This window comes from Anastrepha obliqua, chromosome 4 (assembly GCF_027943255.1).
Source record: "Anastrepha obliqua isolate idAnaObli1 chromosome 4, idAnaObli1_1.0, whole genome shotgun sequence".
Taxonomy (NCBI): Eukaryota; Metazoa; Arthropoda; class Insecta; order Diptera; family Tephritidae; genus Anastrepha; species Anastrepha obliqua.
The window spans coordinates 64405049-64425222 of record NC_072895.1 but is presented as its reverse complement, the minus strand read 5'-3'; the positions used below and the strand labels follow the sequence as shown (position 1 = coordinate 64425222).

At 36.3% G+C, this 20174-nt stretch overlaps 1 protein-coding gene across 1 annotated transcript in view; it reads left to right on the top strand.

The window, feature by feature from the left end:
• Nucleotides 1-16827, top strand: part of LOC129244190 (uncharacterized) — a 146133-nt gene extending 129306 nt beyond the window's left edge. Inside the window, 2 exon segments of the mRNA XM_054881803.1 lie at nt 15119-15450; nt 15556-16827. Coding sequence (XP_054737778.1) covers nt 15119-15450; nt 15556-16257 — 1034 coding nt within the window. The 3' untranslated portion in view covers nt 16258-16827.
• The last annotated feature ends 3347 nt before the right edge of the window (nt 16828-20174 follow it).

Below are 20174 nucleotides of genomic sequence, written 5' to 3'. Positions count from 1 at the left end.
TAATGAAGTTTACAAATGACAAGCGAAAAATAAAAAATATTGCGTCGTTCGCCCTCCCTATCGGAAAAAAGTTGAAGCGCACCTATTGAATAACCCTATAGATAGACAATATTAAACTTCAAAGTAGTGTTTATCAAATATAAACTCACTATTCCTCTTCCATTTCAAATCCGCAGTGAAAACTTGATATTGCGCTGGATTAGCTAGTGTTGTCTATCAGATCGTCAGAATTTCATTCACAGAACGGGTGACACTGCCATTGTTGCAGAAATTTAGTGGCAGAAGATGATGCCGCACTGCTACAATTATTGCAGCTCGAACAAGCTCTGGAGATAGCCCGTGCTTTCAGGCGTTGCCGCAAGCGCCGCATATGCCTCGAAAGATAAATTAGTGCAAAACTAAAATGTAAACCAAAATAAAGAAACATAGTGAACAAACTCTGGGGAAAAAGAAACCCATTATTTTCTTGGTAGATAGCTTTAGTGATCGATATCTCGTAAATTTAAAGTTTATGCTCGTTGTCGAGGTGACATTTCACACTAAATAAATTTCTTTGGTGTTTTTGTTTCTTCCATTCAGCTGTGAGTTAAGCTGGCCATAAACAGGGCGCAATTCCCAGCGATTTTTTGCAGTTCGGAGAAAATCGCTCATGTATGGCGAATTGCGGACACAAATCCAAAGTAATTGAAAATTTTCATTTACCTGAGATTTGTTGGCAGTGTGTGGCGCACTTTGTGGATTTTCTCATTTTTTACTGACGGTTGTCGGGATAAGTGTAAGCGAAAAAATTAGACGTGTTAATAACAAATTTTTAAGAGAATTTATAGGGTTTCAAAATAAATAAACCTATGGCAAATAAAAAGTGAATTATTCAAAACAAGTTTTTTCTTTTTTCGTTTTTTTCTTAATAACTGCAAGAGCAATCGCGTCATCTGCTTTTTTGTTTCGCATGTTAACAGCACGACGATCGCAACGAAATCGTGGCTTACGGATTTGTGTACAGTGTATGTGCTGCGATCTATGCACAAATTGCTGGGAATTGTACTTTGTTTATGGCCAGAAAGAGAAAATTCGGTTTTTCTTTGACAAAGGCGAAAATACAAGCCAGACCGCTGAAATTGTGTAGGGATTTGAGAGTGCCGATACTGTAAAAGCTAATTACGTGCAATTTTGGTTTCGTCGAATTCGTTCAGGCATTTTTGATGTTAAAGAAAATGTCGATAAAATTATAGAATTAATCGCAGTTGACCGGCATGTTAGTAGTCATAGCATCGCACTATGGAAATAGAGGAGTTTTAAGGACCAAATATCGATAATTGTTACATTTCTAAAGATTAAGTTGCGAAAATTTGCACAAATGCAAAAAAATATTTTAATATCATTTATTTTTAAATATATATATATATACACCCATCATACCCTTTTTGGGTGTTTGGCCGAGCTCCTCCTCATATTTGTGGCGTGCGTCTTGATGTTGTTCCACAAATGGAGGGACCTACAGTTTTAAGCCGACTCCGAACGGCAGATATTTTTATGAGGAGCTTTTTCGTGGCAGAAATACACTCGGAGGTTTGCCATTGCCTGCCGAGGGGCGACCGCTATTAGAAAAATGTTTTTATTAATTTGGGTTCACCGAGATTCGAACCAACGTTCTCTCTGTGAATTCCGAATGGTAGTCACGCACCAACCCATTCGGCTACGCATTTCGGCAATGACGAGGCTGTAAAATCGCACTTGGTTAGTTTTTTGCACATAAAGGCCAGAAGTTGTATGAGCGCGGAAAGACGGCAAAAGGTTATCGAACAAAATGGAAAATATATAATTGATTGAAGTGCATTCTAAGTTTTAATAAAAATGTATTTACTTTCTTTTACAAAATCAGCAATTTCTTTCCGGACAACCCAATAGTAGCGGGACATAGCTACAGTCATACTGATGAATAATTTTTTTGGATTTTGGGTTCCAGATAAATAGAAGAGCCAAAATGGACAACACCCAGGTCCAATTTCGAGAAGGTCAACTTCAGGGCAATTTTTTATATTATTGAAATTAAAAACAAATTTTTCTTTTTTGTATGTAAAAGAAGTTAAATAAAAAGTCTAAAAAATTAAAATATCGTTTAATTTTAATAAAATATCATTTTTAATTTTTTTTATTAAAAAAAAAATTCCTGAAAATACCCTAAATTTTCGAGCTCTAGACCACCCTGACCCCTTAAGCAATTGGCAGTGATTACTCAACAAGTGTATTATTTGTATACAGTAAAATCTCGATAAAACGAAACTTGATAAAACAAAAAACTAAGAATAACAAAACTTTGGCTTAGTCCCCTGAAAATTGTTGTTTCGAAATTTGCCTTACAAAATTGCTCGCTAGATGTAACGAAGAAATTTTAAGCAAGAAAACTTTCGAGATATATTGACGGTTAAAGTCTCGTTATATCTTCGAAATTCTGTCAGCAAAAGTCTCTGTATAATGAAGTTTAGTGCTTAGAGTGGTCAACGTTAATCTGATAATAATTCTTCTCAAAATGAGTTTCCCTGTAGGGCCAAGTCGATTTGCTATGTGACAAAGTTTCTATAGTTGATAATAAAAGATCAGTCTTCATTGTGGGATCTGGAAATAAAAACTAAAAACGCGGAACTATGCTAACGATTTTTTTTTAATTTTACTTTTTCGTTGTGTCGAGATTTGGATATTACATAAATATAAAGAAGATTTTTTTCTACCCTTTCAACTGCGTTGTATTGAAGTTTGACTGTGGCTTCTAGTATTTCTGTTTAACAGTTCGCCTCTTATAATGCTACATCTTTTCGAAAATAATTTCTACATACATTATTTTTGAGAATTATAAAATCGAAGATTGGCAAGCCCGATACTCCCGCCGCTCTCAATTTACGGAAAGCCGAAACTTAAGAACCTGAAATCTACAGGTTCTAAAGTTTCTTAAAATTTTAAGTTACGTTTAGTTTTAACTAACCAGTAACACAGCTTTCCATATAAACAGGTAGGGCAAAATATTAAGTTACGTAAATTAAGTCTCCACTAACTGCGCTCTTATTTATTAGCACTAATATTTTAATGCATTTCGAATCCATAGATAAACAAAAGCCATAAAGTGGCAAATGAATAGAAGATGAATGAAAATTTAAACAGCAGGAATCTACAAAAATTAAATAAACAACATGAATTTCGGCGAAAAACTGAACAAATAAATATAAAATTGTATATTTGTATAAGCTTATAGCCTCTTTTGTATTTGTGAATAAATTGCATGGAAACAAATAAATAGAGGGATTATAGAATTTACGGCAAATGCTTTGAAAAAATTCGCACATCAAATTATTTACGTTCTTGCGCTCTCAATTTTGTGATGAATAGCCGAGGATGGAGTTAATGTCATTGGTATACGAGTATGTATGTAAGTGAGTAACGTAGCACTGCCACCGTCATTGGCTTTTATTAACCAATGATTTATATAAATGAAGGTTGTAAACTCGATTTATTATCCCATAATTGCCTATGCGACGAACTATATCGAGTCGCTAATTCAGTTTCCGCGCTCGCTTCTTGCAACTGAGAGTGTATTGCGAGAGGGGTATACGCAACCCAATGGGCGATAAGCACGGATGTGATGACTGTTTGTCTTTTCGCACGCAGACGTCCTCTACCTGCTCTGGACATGCTCCCTCCCCTTTCATCTCTTCCAATTTGAAATGTCCACTCTGCCTGTTGTTCGGCGGCAATGGACTATTGGTCGATGCACCATCTGCATCATCCGGTGGCTTATCATCTGCATGTGATACAAAATTTCAGTAGTCCAATGTGTTTTACAGTAAATTGGTTTAACTATGTACACACGCATATTATAACTGTGTACATACTAGACTATATACATTAGGGTGGGTACATTTTTTTTTTGACATTGTTCCTAGCATATTCGCATATAATAATAGGCACTATGCGCCTCATAACCGTCGCTGAAGCAAACAATAATAATATTTGGATTCTACAGTTAGTAACATAAATAAGTATACAGGAGCCTGATTTATGGAATTGTTTGACGCTAATGCTTTCCTTAATTTGTAATCAAAATATTTTACACATGGTAATTGTGTACTGGGATAAGCTTTCATATGCGCCTTAATTTAGCTGTAAATTTTAAGTACCGTTATCAACGCTTTACTTTGTCTTTGATGCCAGCGAAATTTATGTCACAAAAGTCAGTATTCAACATTTATTTATACGTATTGATTAAAAAAGTTAAAGCTATTAAAAGGAAATAATTAAAGTGGGTATAAAAATTTAGGGAAGTACGTTTTGTATTAAATTTTGCGACATTTTTAGTAATGGCACCAAGAGGAAAAGAGCTTTCTGATGATTTAAAAAAACTGATTATAAAATAGCACAAGGAACACAAATCCTTGCGAGAAATCGGTCATTTGATAGAGAGGAGTTTTGCTACAGTTCAAAAGATTGTGAAAAAATATAAAAGTGAAGGAAGCACCACTAATAAAGAGCGTTGTGGGCGTCCGCCGCTCTTAAGTCCCAAAGAAAAAAGCTTAGTCCTACTGAAAATCAGGACAAACCCCAAAATAAGTGCCCCCAAATTGAAATCTTTTTTTTTTTAATGGAAATACTTTATTTGCAATCTATCTTAGAATACAGATATTCAGCAAAAGAGAAATCTGAAGTTGAAAATGAGACTTTAAAACAATTTAGCACCCAAACTATTCGCCTGGTTTTGCATAATGCTGGTTATCATGGGCACAATGTTAGGAAAAAGTCCTTCGTGAGTAGTGTCAATCGGAGTAAACGGATTTTATTCGCAAAAGATCATGAAAAATATGACCAAACGTTTTGGAACCAAGTCATATTTTATGATGAGTGTAAGTTCATTATCTGTGGATCTGATGGCCGTGAAAAAGTTTGGAGAAAAGTTAACGCGGAATTGGATCCAAACAATATGACCGGCACTGTGAAGCATGGAGGGGGCTCTGTGATGGTTTGGGGATGTATGGCTGCGAACGGGGCTGGAAACTTGGTATTTATCGAAAATATTATGGGCCGATATGGTTACTTAAATATTTTGAAAAATATTTTAAAAGAAAGCGCTACGAAATTGGGCCTTGGAGCAACGTTTATCTTTCAGCAGGATAATGACCCCAAGCACACATCCAACATTGGCTGTTATACAATGTGCGAAAACAGCTGAAAACACCCCCACAGTCCCCGGATACCAACCCAATCGAACCTTTATCGGAACATTTAAAGCGGCAAGTACGTTAACATCCCATTAGAAATAAGGAACAACTGAAAAACGTCCTTCAAGAGGAATGGAATGAAAACTTGGTGAAATCAATGCCATCACGACTTAAAGCGATTGTAAAGTCTAATGGTTATCCTACCAAATACTAGGATTTGATTTTAATTATGTTTTTGATTTCACAAATTAATAATATGATGAACTGTATACTTACTTTTGAGACATGAATTTTTATAAAGTTTAATATAAAAAGCTATAATTTTGTTCCTTCTTAAAATTTTGTCATTATTTGGATTAAATATGATTTTTGTATTTCATTCATGTAAATAAAACACAATTTTTGTTATAACTTAGGTTGTTTGAAGGAATCGATTGGGGGAAAATTGGAAACGTATCCGGTATATACTTACTTCTGTTACTAACTGTACATAAAATTCTAAGAAAAAAAGTCCGATAGAGTATAGCTCTAAAGTCAATTTTAAAACTTTAAATTTAAAAGAAACTATCTCTAAGTAATACCAAGTTAATATGAAGAAAAATAAAGAGCCATTAGATGGCACTACACATAAAATTACAGTGGAATTTCGATAATTTGTAATACAAGGGACCATCAAAATACTGTATCACGGCTTTCGAGTTAGCGGAACTACGAGACCGGAACGGAACTCGATACAAATTGCTGCGTTTTATAATTATTGAGCTTGCGGGTTATAGCAATTCCACTGCAGATGTAATTTTTTTAATATTTGTGACTAAGTATTTTGTTAACACACAAACAATTAAATTTGACAATATTTTAAAAATTGTGTTTATAATTTTTTTTCTAACAAGGTATTTACAATTATTTCAGTTTAAATCCTTTTTATTATCAACACGAGGAGTTTTTTTTTACTTTCTATCTATCATTATGTGACAAGGATGATAGATTTCCAGGATTGCTATTTAGCTTTTGTGAAAAAAAAAATTCACGAGCATGTATTCGCAAACTCGTCCAATCTGCCGTTGTTCAGATGGCAACGAACTAACATCAGTGTAGACTGTGTTGATTTTTTCGTATATCACTCACACAAACTTATCGCTAGCCGAAATTTGCAGACGGCAAGCTAAATTTTGTTAAACACACCCCAAGTGACGTCAGCCCATCAGCTGATTCTGTTAAATTCACTCAACCCCCAATAACGGTCTGCTAAATAGCACACCTCTAAAAATATTTTCACCATGATTATGTAAATTATGGCTCCTTCTTTATTTTCGTATTGATTAAAGATAGTGTAAGCACGGCATCCTTAAATAACTGCAACATGACAACAACAAGGAGCTGTCAAAATTTGTTTGAACGACAGTCGCCAGTTGATCCACGCCCCTTAGTAATACAATTAACGTTCAACTTAATTTTGTGCATTCCATCCATGGAAACTGACCCGCCCTAATGTGCATACATATGTACATACTATACACTTGCCAATGAATGCTCATAAAAGCAGTAAATGTCATTCCGAAACAAGTCAATTGCCGTACTCATGTGTGAGTAGGTATGTGTGCATGTGTAAACATACATACATATACATATGTGCTGAAATTTCTTTGTTGGCTCTATTTTGCACACATTCACTCAAAGTCAATATTTCACGCGTCGTAGTTCTTGTGCCAACAGGATGCATCCACATCCTGTCATTCAGTGTGGGCACAGCATGTGTGCCGCTGATGACTTCTGGGTGTGATGTGTGCAACTGTAAATGTTTATTTTGCAGCAACTGAATTAGTCGTTCAGTGCTTTCACAGATTTATTATTTAATACAAAACTCATCTGCAGTTTAAAGAACTAAAATTCTCGCATCCATAAAAAATTTATACATTTTTCAAAATGCACTGTGATAAGTCTTTTGTAGCAGTTCCTAAAGAAAACCAATGTAATGCAAAGCGCTTGCAGTCAGATCCTTTGATGCATTAGCAGGAAAGTAAAAAGGGATGACGACAACACACGTCCTTAAATATTACAGTATTCGGTTCCGGTGCCCTGCTGCAACTCATCGTCGGCAAAAGTAACAAAATATAAGGTAGACTGACCGGTCATTGTAACAGTTTGTTGGGCTGTGGTTAAACCGGATGAGTTTGTGTTAAAATGTGACGATGCCTTTAGTTAAATCTATTAGTTTATAAAGGAAGTTGCTTGGAAAGAGCTTTAAGAAACTCTCTCTTTCAATTTAATTGAAAGAGAACAAGCGAGTTTTTTCGAACACTTTTAAAGGGCATATAGGGAATATTTGTAGTTATGTTATTAGGGGGTTGGACAAGCTTCTTTCCAATTTGGGTTGGACAAGTCCAAGCACTCAGTCAGTAGACCATTGTAGAAGAATAGAGATAGAAAAGACAAAGGGTGGGTGGTAAGACGGCAAAATTAGTTTGAGGCCACTCTTCCACAAATCTCTTGGGTTCATTGATGAATTTTAAGAGATCCAGAAGAGATCTGATTCTGGAAAATGCAGGACAGCTACAGAAAAAAGGCTCTGCAATGTCGTCATTCTCAAGATATGATAGGTATATCGGGTTGTCTACGACCCCCATGGTAGCCATATGCTGACCACAGACGTTGTGCCCTGTGATTACACCCACCAGTACTCTCAGGTCCTGTCTGCTTAGTTTTAGGAGAAAGGTCGCTGTTTTCCTGTTTGGTTCTTTCATAAACCACTTGGCTACTCTGCACGAGTTCAACTCAGATTAACGTCCTCTATGGGTAGACCTCATGTAGTCTACAACCCATAGTTGAATCGATGCGAAATTGACACCTAGAAAGGGTTCAAGGCCTAGACTTCCGTAAGGAATACCGTGGCCATCTGTCCGGTGGCATAGGAGTGCTTAGTGTATTCGTCTAAGTACCATTCAGATCCGCTTCCATCACTTGTTTTGGATCTCTCGGTGTAGAAAGTGTGCTGATATCCCGTTAATAGGTTCTCTGGACTTAACCATTGATCTCTATCTGGGATCAAAACATCATACTTCCTACTGAAACTAACGACAGGCACCCGATTGTCCACTGGCATTGAGAACAGTGTGCAGCGCTCCGACAACTGGTGGTATATCTGACAGTGGCCAGTGCTTACTTCATTTCCTCCGACTCCGACTTTCGAATTTGAAGATCTAAAGGTTGCAAGTTCAGAATGGCATTAAGGGCATCACCAGACGTCGTACTCATGGCACCTGTGATACCCAAGCACACACTTCTCTGCAGCCTGTTTAGGGGTTTCACTTTGGAATTAACCATTGTAGCTTTCCACCATACTAAACCCCACGGCAAGGCCGGTCTTAGACCCCACGTCTTGCCAAAGGTTCTCTTACACTGCTGGAAGACTTTTAGTGTTCGAGAGACCTTCTGCTCGACGGGCTTCTTCCAGGTAAGCTTACTATCTAGGACTACTCCTAAATATTTAACCTCAGAAGACAGTTGCAGTGTTACCCCTTTCAATGTGGGCAGTGTCAGGCCTTCCACAATGCGTTTCCTAGTGAAAAGCCCTATGGTACTTTTTGTAGGATTCACCGAAAGGCCATGCAAGTCGCACCAATACTCAATCTTATTTAGAGCTACCTGCATTTTATTGTTTATAGCTTCAAGTGATCATCCTGAGATTAATACGCACGCATCGTCTGCGTAGGCTTGGATTTATCCAATTTCCTGCAGATCATTAAGAAGAGAGTCCACCACGAAGCACCAAAGTAGGGGAGAGAGTACCCCGCCTTGTGGGCTGCTCTCCTTAACCTCAACCCTGACTCCTTCATCGCTTTCTTTATCCATTTGAGGTATGCGTGCTTATGTTAAATTCCACAAATAGGAACCTACATTATAACTCCGATTGCCTCTATGTACTTATACCAATTTTAATGCTCATCTATTCGCTATAAATGAATTTTCGGATCTGTGCTGATCTTTTTTAAGTCAGGGGTTTCCTTTATTATATATATTACTTTCATTATTACTAAGCCCTATATTAGAAAACGCTTTAATTCTTTAATGAGGTCAAAGGTAGAGTACACCTTAATAATTTAGGGTACAATTTCTACATTTATTCGCAAAGAATCGAAAGAGTTCTACGTAGCTTTGTCCGGTTTGTCTCTTTATTTGAACGATCCACTTCTATCTTAAGAAGCCCCTTGAATGTTAATCGATTCAAAGACGTATTATTATTAATATTTAAGACGTATAATACATTCACCGACTACTGGAGCAGATAAGCTTATATCCTGCAAAGGGTATTGCGCTTTTATTTTCCGTTGTATGTTAAAAATTTAAATCAAATTATATAACTTTGCACCCATTACTGGATCTCTTAATGAAATTAATAGAAGTTTTAATAATCTCTATCTTTTTTTCGCCCTTCATATATCTCTATTTTTATCTAAGCTGGAATCAAATGATTTTCAAATCTAATCTTTAAGTCAAGTACCTCTAGTCTGTAAGGTTTTGTAAACATAGACTTAATAAATAAAATGAAATAAAATTACGCCTCCGAACGGCCACTTTTTCATGTTGTAAATTCGAGATTTGGCTATTTCGTAGCGATACTGGTGTTGTAAATCTTTTTTAAATATTTTGATTTTATACACTTGTACTTCACACAAAGGAGACATTTATAACTCCAATAGAGCCAAAGTTATAAATTTACATATCATCACTTTCGATACACTTCCTATCTATACCTATAACATTCCATACGAATTTTCGATTGGAAAGCATTCTTTTGTCAGCTCGTTCAGGAAGTGTGCAGCCTTCGCCTTAAGCTGGGCACAGACGGAAAACAAATCCAAACAATCGGTTGAAACTCACTTTGCCACACACGTGTTGATTTGTTGACAGCTTTGTTGACTCCTAGGTCATAGGAAATATCAATTTTAACTCATTCCATTCCTTTTTCTATAGTTCAAAACGGGTCTTATGTGTTTTGCTTCCCTTCTTTGACCGTTTTGAACTAGTGTTAAATTCAACGAATTATATCCATGCCATTGTCTCAATGTCTCTTTATTTATTTTTCAATTTATTGTAATCAAATTTGTACACCGATTGACACGATTTTTGTGTCTGGCTTTGGAATGCCAAATTTTGGTTTCTTTATACATATACAGGGTTGGCCATATTAAACTGACCCATGTGATTATTAAAAAAATATGGAAAAAGAAACATTTTTTTGTGTTTCATTGTGAAAAACATTTAATTTAGTTCAAGGAGATTCGTTTACATCACTTTTTGAATATGATATCGCGCAAGTGGTCGCCCTTAGCTCGTATAGCGTAATGTGCCCGTTTTTCGGCGTTTTCCATAGTTTTGGCCAGCGTCTCGGCCGATATGGCGGCTATTTCCCGTCGGATATTGGCCTTAAGTGCGCCTAGTGTCTTTGGCTTGTTGACGTAAACCTTAGATTTCAAATTACAGTAAAAAGTTATAGGATTACTCAATGGGTCAGTTTAATATGGCCAACCCTGTATATATATTAGGTCGGGTCGATTTGTGGGGAGGCAAAAAATCGCCCATTGCTCTGTGAAAATCATATTCTAGGGATCAAAATAAGAAACTTTGCCGAAGGAACCATACCTCTAAAACGAATTCTGATGTCCCCCAATTTGGGTCGAACTTTTTAGTTTCTTTTCTCATGTAAAGGCCAAAAATGGTGATATTTTGAAATGATTGTATGGGGAACCTCCCAGGGGAGTTCCAGGGGGTGTGCCACTGGCATGGGTGGATCGGTGGATCGGCCGTCGGGTCGGGTGGGAGTCGGTCATATATTTGGGCACGATTGGAGCCCTTTAAGTGGGTCAAAGTGGGATTTTTCGTTCGACCCAAATTGGGGGACATCAGAATTCGTTTTAGAGGTATGATTCCTTCGGCAAAGTTTCTTATTTTGATCCCTAGAATACGATTTTCACAGAGCAATAAGCGATTTTTAAATCGACCCGCTCTAATATATATATAATTGGCGCGTATACCCTTTTTGGGTGTTTGGCCGAGCTCCTCCTCCTATTTGTGGTGTGTGTCTTGATGTTGTTCCACAAATGGAGTGACCTACCGTTTCAAGCCAACTCCGAACGGCAGATATTTTTTATGAGGAGTTTTTTCATGGCAGAAATACACTCGGAGGTTTGTCATTGCCTGCCGAAGGGCGACCGCTATTAGAAAAAACGTTTTCTTAATTTTTTGATCTTTCACCGAGATTTGAACCGACGTTCTCTCTCTGAATTCCGAATGATAGTCATATGATATGCATATATGAATGTAGTATATATAAGTATGTGTGTATGTATGTATGTAAGTTGCGTTTAGATCTGTTTTTGGTTGTTTGGCCGAGTTCCTCCTTTTATTTTTGTTGTGATTTTTGATGCTTTTGCACAAATGGAGAGACTTACAAGCTTTACGCCGCCTCCGAACGGCAAATGGTTTTTTATGAGCAGCTTTTTCGTTACAATAGAGACAAACATTATATTGGATTGGCAATTAAATAATTGCGGATTTCACTCATAGATGGCTTCAGTTGAATTTTTAGGTTTGCAGACGTAGTACAAATGTAAAACACATTTTGTTATTTGGTAGTTGGCAATTCAGCTGTTAATCAGTAAAAAAATGTTATTTGATCGGTTGCGTAGTTTTCGTTGGAGTCCGCTGAAAAATGGAAAATCAAAAGGCACATTTTCGTCATATTTTGCTTTTTTATTTCCGCGAAGGGAAAACCGCGAGATTGCAATGAAGCTTCATGTATCACTTCCATGCATTGAAAATCACTTAAAACAACTTGGCTATGTTCAAAAACTCGATTCATGGGTTCCTCACAAACTGAAAAAAACCCATTTCACGCAACGCATCAACAGCTGCGAATTCCTAAAAAGACGTAATGAAAATGATCCATTTTTAAAACGACTTACTGGCGATGAAAAATGGGTTGTTTACAAGAATATCAAGCGGAAAAGATCGTGGAGAAGGCCAGGTGAACCAACTCAAGCAACATCAAAAGCTGATATTCATCAAAAGAAGGTTTTCTTATCAGTTTGGTGGGATTACAAAGGAATTGTCTACTTTGAGCTCTTACCACCCAACCGAACGATGAATTCTGTTGTCTACATTGAACAACTAACGAAATTAAAAAATGCAGTTGAAGAAAAGCGGCCCGAATTAACAAATCGAAAAAGTATTGTATTCCATCATGACAATGCAAGGCCACACACATTTTTGGCCACTCGGCAAAAATCATTGGAGCTTGGTTGGGATGTTTTGGCACATCCACCATATAGTCTTGACCTTGCACCATCTGATTACTTTTTGTTTCGAACTTTTCAAAACTCCTTGAATGGTAAAAATTTCAATAATGATGATGATGTCAAATCGTACCTGATTCAATTTCTTGCTAATAAAAACCAGAAGTTTTATGAACGTAGAATTATGATGCTGCCTGAAAGATGGCAAGAGGTCATTGATCAAAATGGGCAATACATTATAATAAACTAATACAAAATTATGTTGAAAAGTGAATATTCTTGGTAGTTTCTTAAAGTTTGTATGGATTTTCTCGTATCAAGGGGTTACATGGGTTTCGTTGGTTCAAAAAATCGATTTATTTTATTTTTGGCTTATTAATTTCTAAAACATCTCAGGAATATTATTCTTAATTTTCAAGTCGATCCGAATAATAAATTCGGAGATACTGTTACTTGTTACTCAAAACTTTAAACGCGTTTTTCTCGGAACTGTGTTTTCAAAGTCGGTTGTCAAATGTTCTCGAAAACTACTCAACCGATCTTGATGAAATTTTACACAGGTGTTCGAAATACAATTTACTCGAACTTGAACGAAGGATTTTGTTTTTTTTTTTTTCAATTACAACTATTTAAAAAAAAAAATGTCAAGCAAATTTGACCGAAATTTTCATTTTTTTGGAAAAATGTCTGCCAAAATTTCAATTTTTACTTATTTTTCTTTCCTTCGTTCAAGCACGAGTTTATGGTCTTAACTAAAACACTTATTTTTGTTTTTTCATTTTTGATGAGCCTGTCAGGAGTTATGCTGACAACGCGGGCGCACCTTTTTTTCGAGGGGTCACCGGAAATGACGTCACAATGGAGGAGTTTTAATTTTTTTTTTTTTTGAAAATTTCAGAAATTATTCTTTAAATATGTATCTATAAGACAGAAAAAAGTTTGAATTAAATAGATAATTTTTTACCTAGAAAAAAAAAATTGAAAATAGGTCCTTTTTTACTCGACGAAACCCATGTAACCCCTTAAATTTCGTATTATACCCTTAACGACGTAAAAAGACAAAAGCAAGCTTTATAAGCTAAGAATGGATAATTTGGTGTTTTTCGATGCCTACTATCAGAATTTATACTATACATATGTATATTATTATACATGTATGAAAGTAGAAAACTAGAAAAAGTTTCTTCGACCTCTGTTAATTTTAAATTTAACAATTTAAATTTTTTAAAAATACGAAAACTAACTTTCTTCGAATTTAAAAACACCACACGCTCGTCATGTGTAAAAAGGTTAATTGCTTACTGCTTGGCATTGTTTAACTGTGGAGATGGATATTGCTGCTCGCTGCATGAGTAACAAAAAGGTTTACAATAGGCATAATTGGTGAATTGAATATAACCCCAAAAATTATAAGAATATCACTATGAAACTTGCAGGGATTGCTGAGCATAATCTCAGCTGTTAATAAAAAAATCTGAAGGATTTGCTTCAATAAAAAATAGCTTTTTTTCAACCATTTAAAAAAAAAACTTATTTCTATATATTTTTTTTTAATTGTAAAAAATTTGAAAAAAATTGTAAACATGTTAGAAGGGATCGAATAAATTTTCGCTTTAAATACCTTTTACATTTTCCCAATATTATACTTTTTTTAATTTTTTTAGTTTAAAAGTTTTAAGTGAAAAAAATTGTAAACATGTTAGAAAGGATCGAATATATTTTCGCTTTAAATACCTTTAACATTTTCCAAATATTATACTTTTTTTAATTTTTTTAGTTTACTTCTTTAGTACAATTCCTACAGCATTTGACATACAAATTGCATTTAGCTTTATGAAAAAAAGTTTATTTTAAAAGTTATTCAAATCTGACAAAAATCACTCCCACCTCTCATAAAAATAAAATTCACATTTCTGTCCATCCAGCTGTCTTTGCAACCATTAACTTTGGGGACGTTTGAAATATTTTCACAAAACCTCGCTCACATTTCCTTCTACTCTTGGCATGTGGTAGCCATTTGAAATGACATCGAAATAGTCCTTCAGCATAGCTATAATTTTAGAAATTGTCAAGAGTACTCAATTTGCATAACTAAAGAGGAAATGTGCTAAAATTTATAAGTAGTAAAAACTTAACGATTAAAACACAGAATGGAATGAGATTATAATAAAATTTTGAAAGCGACTAAATTGTGAGAAAAAGAAAACGTGCGCCAGCTATAAACAAATAGGTGTTTTAAATTAGTTTTAACGCAAAAAAAAAATAATTCTGGTAAGACTGTAAATAATAGATGAACAAATCAATGTGAAACACGCCAAAGAGAAAATCGCACCGAGCACAGTTGTACATGCCTTAATACACATTGATATACACCTACAAAAAATGAAGAAAACATTTTAATTTAAAATGCTCACACCTGCTTAACCCGTTTTTACACCAATTTTTCAAATTGTTTTCTTCTCTTTTTTTTTTTTGTTAGAAATTATTAAACATGTGTGCGTACGTTATTTTAGAAGTGTTTGTTTGTATAGAAACGAAAAAAAGCAAACTCAAAATGCTGAAATTTCTTGTCATCGCACGAATTTCAATTTTCAATAAACGTCCAATAAATGTTAGCAGTTGCAACATTTGCTTTTGTCGTCAGTCTACGCGTCATGTTCTTCTTTGTTTTCGTTCCATGTAAATCGTCTGTCAGAACACGTCCACACAATGTCCGCTCATACATTGAAATGTTCTTGTGTCTCTGTTTTCAGCATTTTCACATGATGCACGAGGAGCGGTCTGCGTCCATTTCCGAAAGGTGCACACGTAGTCGCATTAATTCAGCCATCTTTGTGTCGTCCGAGGGTAGAGGATTTGATTCCATTGAATTCCTGCGTCGGCACGGCTCGCAGAGTGTGTTGTGCCGGAAAGCGCGCAGCGCAGAAAATATTACCGACAATGAACGCAAAGTAAGTTAACAGAACCAATTTAGTCTATGGTGTTTTTTTTTTTGTTTGCTATTTGATGCATTTTTTTCCTTTTCTTTTTTTGTCTCACACTCGCTCTGCCCACAGAAGAGCTTCTCGGATAATAAGCCATCATGGTGCACCGATGAAAATAATGACAGCGATCCGAACGCGCCGAATAGAAGACAAGACGATTGCAACGGTAGCGCCATTGAGCTGCGGGAATGCCGTCGCAGCTCCAACAATTTCAGTGGTGCCTGTAGTGCCGAATGACATACACTATCCGTGCTCACTACCAACACCAACTGCGATCACCCGTCGACCTCAGCGGCGGCAGCGGCTTCAATGTCCGCAACGAACGTAGTAGTGGGCAGCATCTCATTAGAAACTCCACCTTCGCATATCAAAGATGAGCTGCACAATGACACCATCAGCGTCAAAGTAAACAAAACAAATGCGGCCATCGTCGCGCTACCCAACGGGGAGAGGCGACAGCGTCCAAATACATTTGCAGGCATGCCAACGAAAAGTTCTGTCTCGCGAGACTCCACCGATACCGTTGAGGAGCTAGTGCTCGTACCAACTATCGCTGCCACGGCAATGTTGCCGGAAATTGTCAGCACTAGTCGCCAGCGTACGCTGGTGCGCCAACGCTCCTCAACCGCGTCCGTTTCACCACACCCAAGCCCGAAATCGCTCCCGGTAAAAAATGCACGACCAAAGATCACGGCTCTGCCAATGGTATCGGTGTCGGGACCATCGCCACCACACGAAAAGCCGTTACCACAACCGACAACGGAGTGTTTGTAACAAATGGCAGCCGAAACATTTATTTAAGTAAGTAAAGTGAAAGCAGCAATGGCATGAAAGGTAGGAGAGAAATGTTAATAAGAGGACTGAAGCAGGCGGCGGTTGGTAGACGATTAGTTTGATAAGATTTGAGGGCGAAGCGGAACTTATATGTATGTATTGCATATGAAATATGCGCGCCTGTCTGTAATGGAAAACAAACAAATTTCTGTCCTATATTCTTCCTAACTTCAAGCTCACGATTTTAACTCACAACTTGCAAATGTTTCGGCTATAATTGGCACAACCTCGGGGTAATCTCAACTAATGGGATATGCCTTCAATGAAATCTATACAAAACAAAATCTCAAAATTGACTGAACTACTCGTAAATACTGATAAACCGTTAAAAAATATTAGAAAAACTAACAATTATTACGTCTGTTATTACTAAAACTGTAAAGTCTTATTAAAGGGTTGTCCAATTAGGGCGGGTCGCTGTTGAGATGGTATAAAACAAGCCATGTGTGTGAAGTACTAACGAAATTGAATTCACTTCATTTATTCATGAATTTAATTCTTACAAACAGATTAGACAATTATAGACTTATATTAAGTAAAATATATAAACACAAAAAATTACGCTAATATTATTTAAGTAAAAATTAATTTTCCAGTTGAATAGCTATGTATCTAGAATTGGATAATTCTATGGGTAATAAATTTAAGAAGTAGTTGTACCTCGATGACCTTCTGTTTATAGAAATCAGTGTGAAATATGACAGCTGTCAACATGACCCGTCCCTATTGGAGAAGGCTTTACTAGTTACTAGTACTTAAATTATAACCCGAGCCATTGGAAGATGGGCAAAAAGCTTTAACAAGGCACTTGAGAACTTTCAAGCTTTAATATTAAAAATAACGTAAATATTGCGATTTAATTTTTTTGTTTGTCTCTAATACCTATTTATCTATTAGTGTAATACATACATACATATGTAAATAAAATCATGCCTATGTAAGTACTGCATGTATATATGTATGTACACGTATGTAAAGCCAACAACAAACCAGCAAATTAGAATAAGGTAACAGTAAAACTTAATAAGAGATCGAACAAGTAAAAGCAAAAACAGCAAGTAAAAAATCTTATGGATGCGTGTGTGTGTGTGCATACAAATTAGGGAGTTTAAAATGTAGGTTTTCGAATTGCCTTCACTTATTTCTCGAATCCAAACTCATTGTAGCAACTAGTTTTTTTAAAAGATGTGTACTAAAATAGGTGTTAAATATAGTCGTATTTACATATGTGTGTGTGTGAAGTTTTTACTCATATGTATTGAAAATAATAAAATATATATTGTAAATATAACTACAAAGTATACTATATGTACAGTCAAACTTCCATAACTCGAACTTTCTACAACTCGAACTTTCTTTAACTCAAACTAAATCGAATGACAATAGCGTGGCGGACGCCGTAGCCAAATGAGTTGGTGCGTGACTACCATTCGGAAGTGCACAGGCTCAAAATCCCGAGCATGGAACACCAATTAATAGAACAAATATTTTCTAATGGCAGTTGCTTCTCGACAGGCAATGGAAAACAACCGAGTGTATATCTGCCATGAAGAAGGTCCTCATAAAAAACCATTTATCACAAATAGGAGGAGGAGCTTGGCCGAACACCCAAATAGAGTACAGGGTGGGCCATATAGCGTTTGCTTTTTGTGCCACCTATTTTTTTGAGAATGGTAACACAAATGACATGTCAAATGTGTTCATAATTTACTCAAAGGTTTGACATTTACGAAAGAGGACGCTTTACGCTTGAATAAAATTGGGAAATATTGAAAACCTATTTCCAAAGTGGTGAGTCTTCTTCGAAACAATCGAAAATGTGCTTAAAAATTGGGTTGATCGAATGGCCTACTATAAAGCCAGTCGTGGCAGTCATTTGAACGATATTATTTTTCATTCATAAATGACAATGTTCAATCTTCAAAATAAAAAAAAAAGTTTGAAAAAATATTGATTAGTTTTTTTTTTATAGCCGATTCAGTGCGGAGTCACACTGTGCGTTTTCACCGGAGCGTTGAAAACGCTCCGGCGCGAAAGGATGGCAATGACGTACGCGTTTGTATGACAGTTGTCCCACTATGCGTTGTCGCCGCACCTACCGGACGGTTGCCGCAACTTGCTGCGGCGATGCGGCTTGACCGCAAGACCGGAAGACATCGACGACACAAGTATTCTTACGAATACCGTCACACTGTGCGGTTCAAACGCAGCGTTTTGCAATCATGTTCGATACGGATAAATTTATAAATTGCATTCAAGAAAAGCCGGCCCTTTGGGATAAAAGTGCAAAAGAATATAGTGATAAGAATGCAAGAGAAAAAGCGTGGATAGAAGTTGGCGAATATTTTCGAAAAACCGTCGAAATTTCTCAGTTGATTCACGATGAGAAAAGAATGGATGGGCCCAGTGTTGGCGATTCACTGGCTCTCTCAATAATCCTTCCGCTTCCAATAGCGAAATTGCAATTTTTTTTTTCTCAAAATTTTCCGGGACATCTTGTTGTGCTTACAGAATGCAGCAGACTGACGCAGATTGACGCTGACTGACCGTACAGTGTGACATGTCGATCCGGTGCGGTGAAAACGCATGCATTTCAACCGCTCCGGTGAAAACGCACAGTGTGACTCCGCACTCAAAAAGCAAATTTGGCATGCCCCCAAAAATATTGATTAGTTTTTTTTTTATAGCCGATTCAAAAAGCAAATTTGGCATTTTAGATCTTTAACTCGTCTTCTTTCGGATGACATTGAGCATTGTCAATAAGAAGTGCTTTTTTAGGAAGATATTGCGCACTAAGGAACTCTTTTACCGGTTTATTTAAGCAATTTTTAATTAAAACACAATTCTTTGTTTTGACAAATGGAATAAATGTTCTGTGAAAGTATTCCTTAAATAAAGCTAAGGTCATTCCAGCACTTTTATTTCCTTTTAGACAACAGGCTCTTCAGTAAAGTTTTGGAATGAACGCAGATTCGCCGATTTCCCAACAACCAATTTTTACTTTATAATTTCCAGCAGCTTTTGTACAAGCAAGGAACGTTATTCTCTGCTCACTGATCTTACGCTTCGGAGCCGAGGCTTCTTTCGAGCGCACAAGAGTTTTATCGGGTAAGAGCTTCCTAAATAAGCCAGACTCATCGGCATTGTAGATGTATCTGCTCTTTTGTCAAACTTAAATCCATTATTGTTTTGTTAAATTTATCTAAAAATGTTTGACTTGAATTAATAATTTTGGTCTCCAAATTTTTAGTCATCATATTCCATGCCTCTTTTTAAAGTTTGCAACTTAACCATTACTAGCGTGAAAGCCTCCAGGTTTTCCCTGAATTTCGCCTTTCTATTTTAGTATACCACTTGTAATTGGTAAGTTTTTGACCTTTTGATCCGCAAATCAATGGGACAACGCCTTTTCCATTTTTGGGATCTCAGAAATCTTAAGAGTTTTCCTTTTACTTGGACTGGAATCAGATCGCGTAACAAACTTCTTTATTGACTGCTCATTTTTTGCTTTAATACGAGTAAAATTGTTGCTCTATGCACGTAAAAGTTTTTATCTAATGCATTAATGGAAATTCACGCATTTAATTTGTTCAAATGTCAGCTTTTTCTTTTATTGTAAGCAGCATAAATTTTCTCTTTGCCATTTTGAGACCTCACCATGCAAAAGTTAACGCGAAACTGTAATTTCATCAGGAAATGAATTAGACGGTAGTTCTCCTAATTTCAATTCAAAAAATGTCATTACCAGAATGACATCGACGGTACTTTCACGACTTTTATTCTCAGAAAGGAGGAAAAGAGAAAGACAAACAAAAAAATGTTGCAAGTATCGAGGTAACAATTTTCTAATGTTGCAA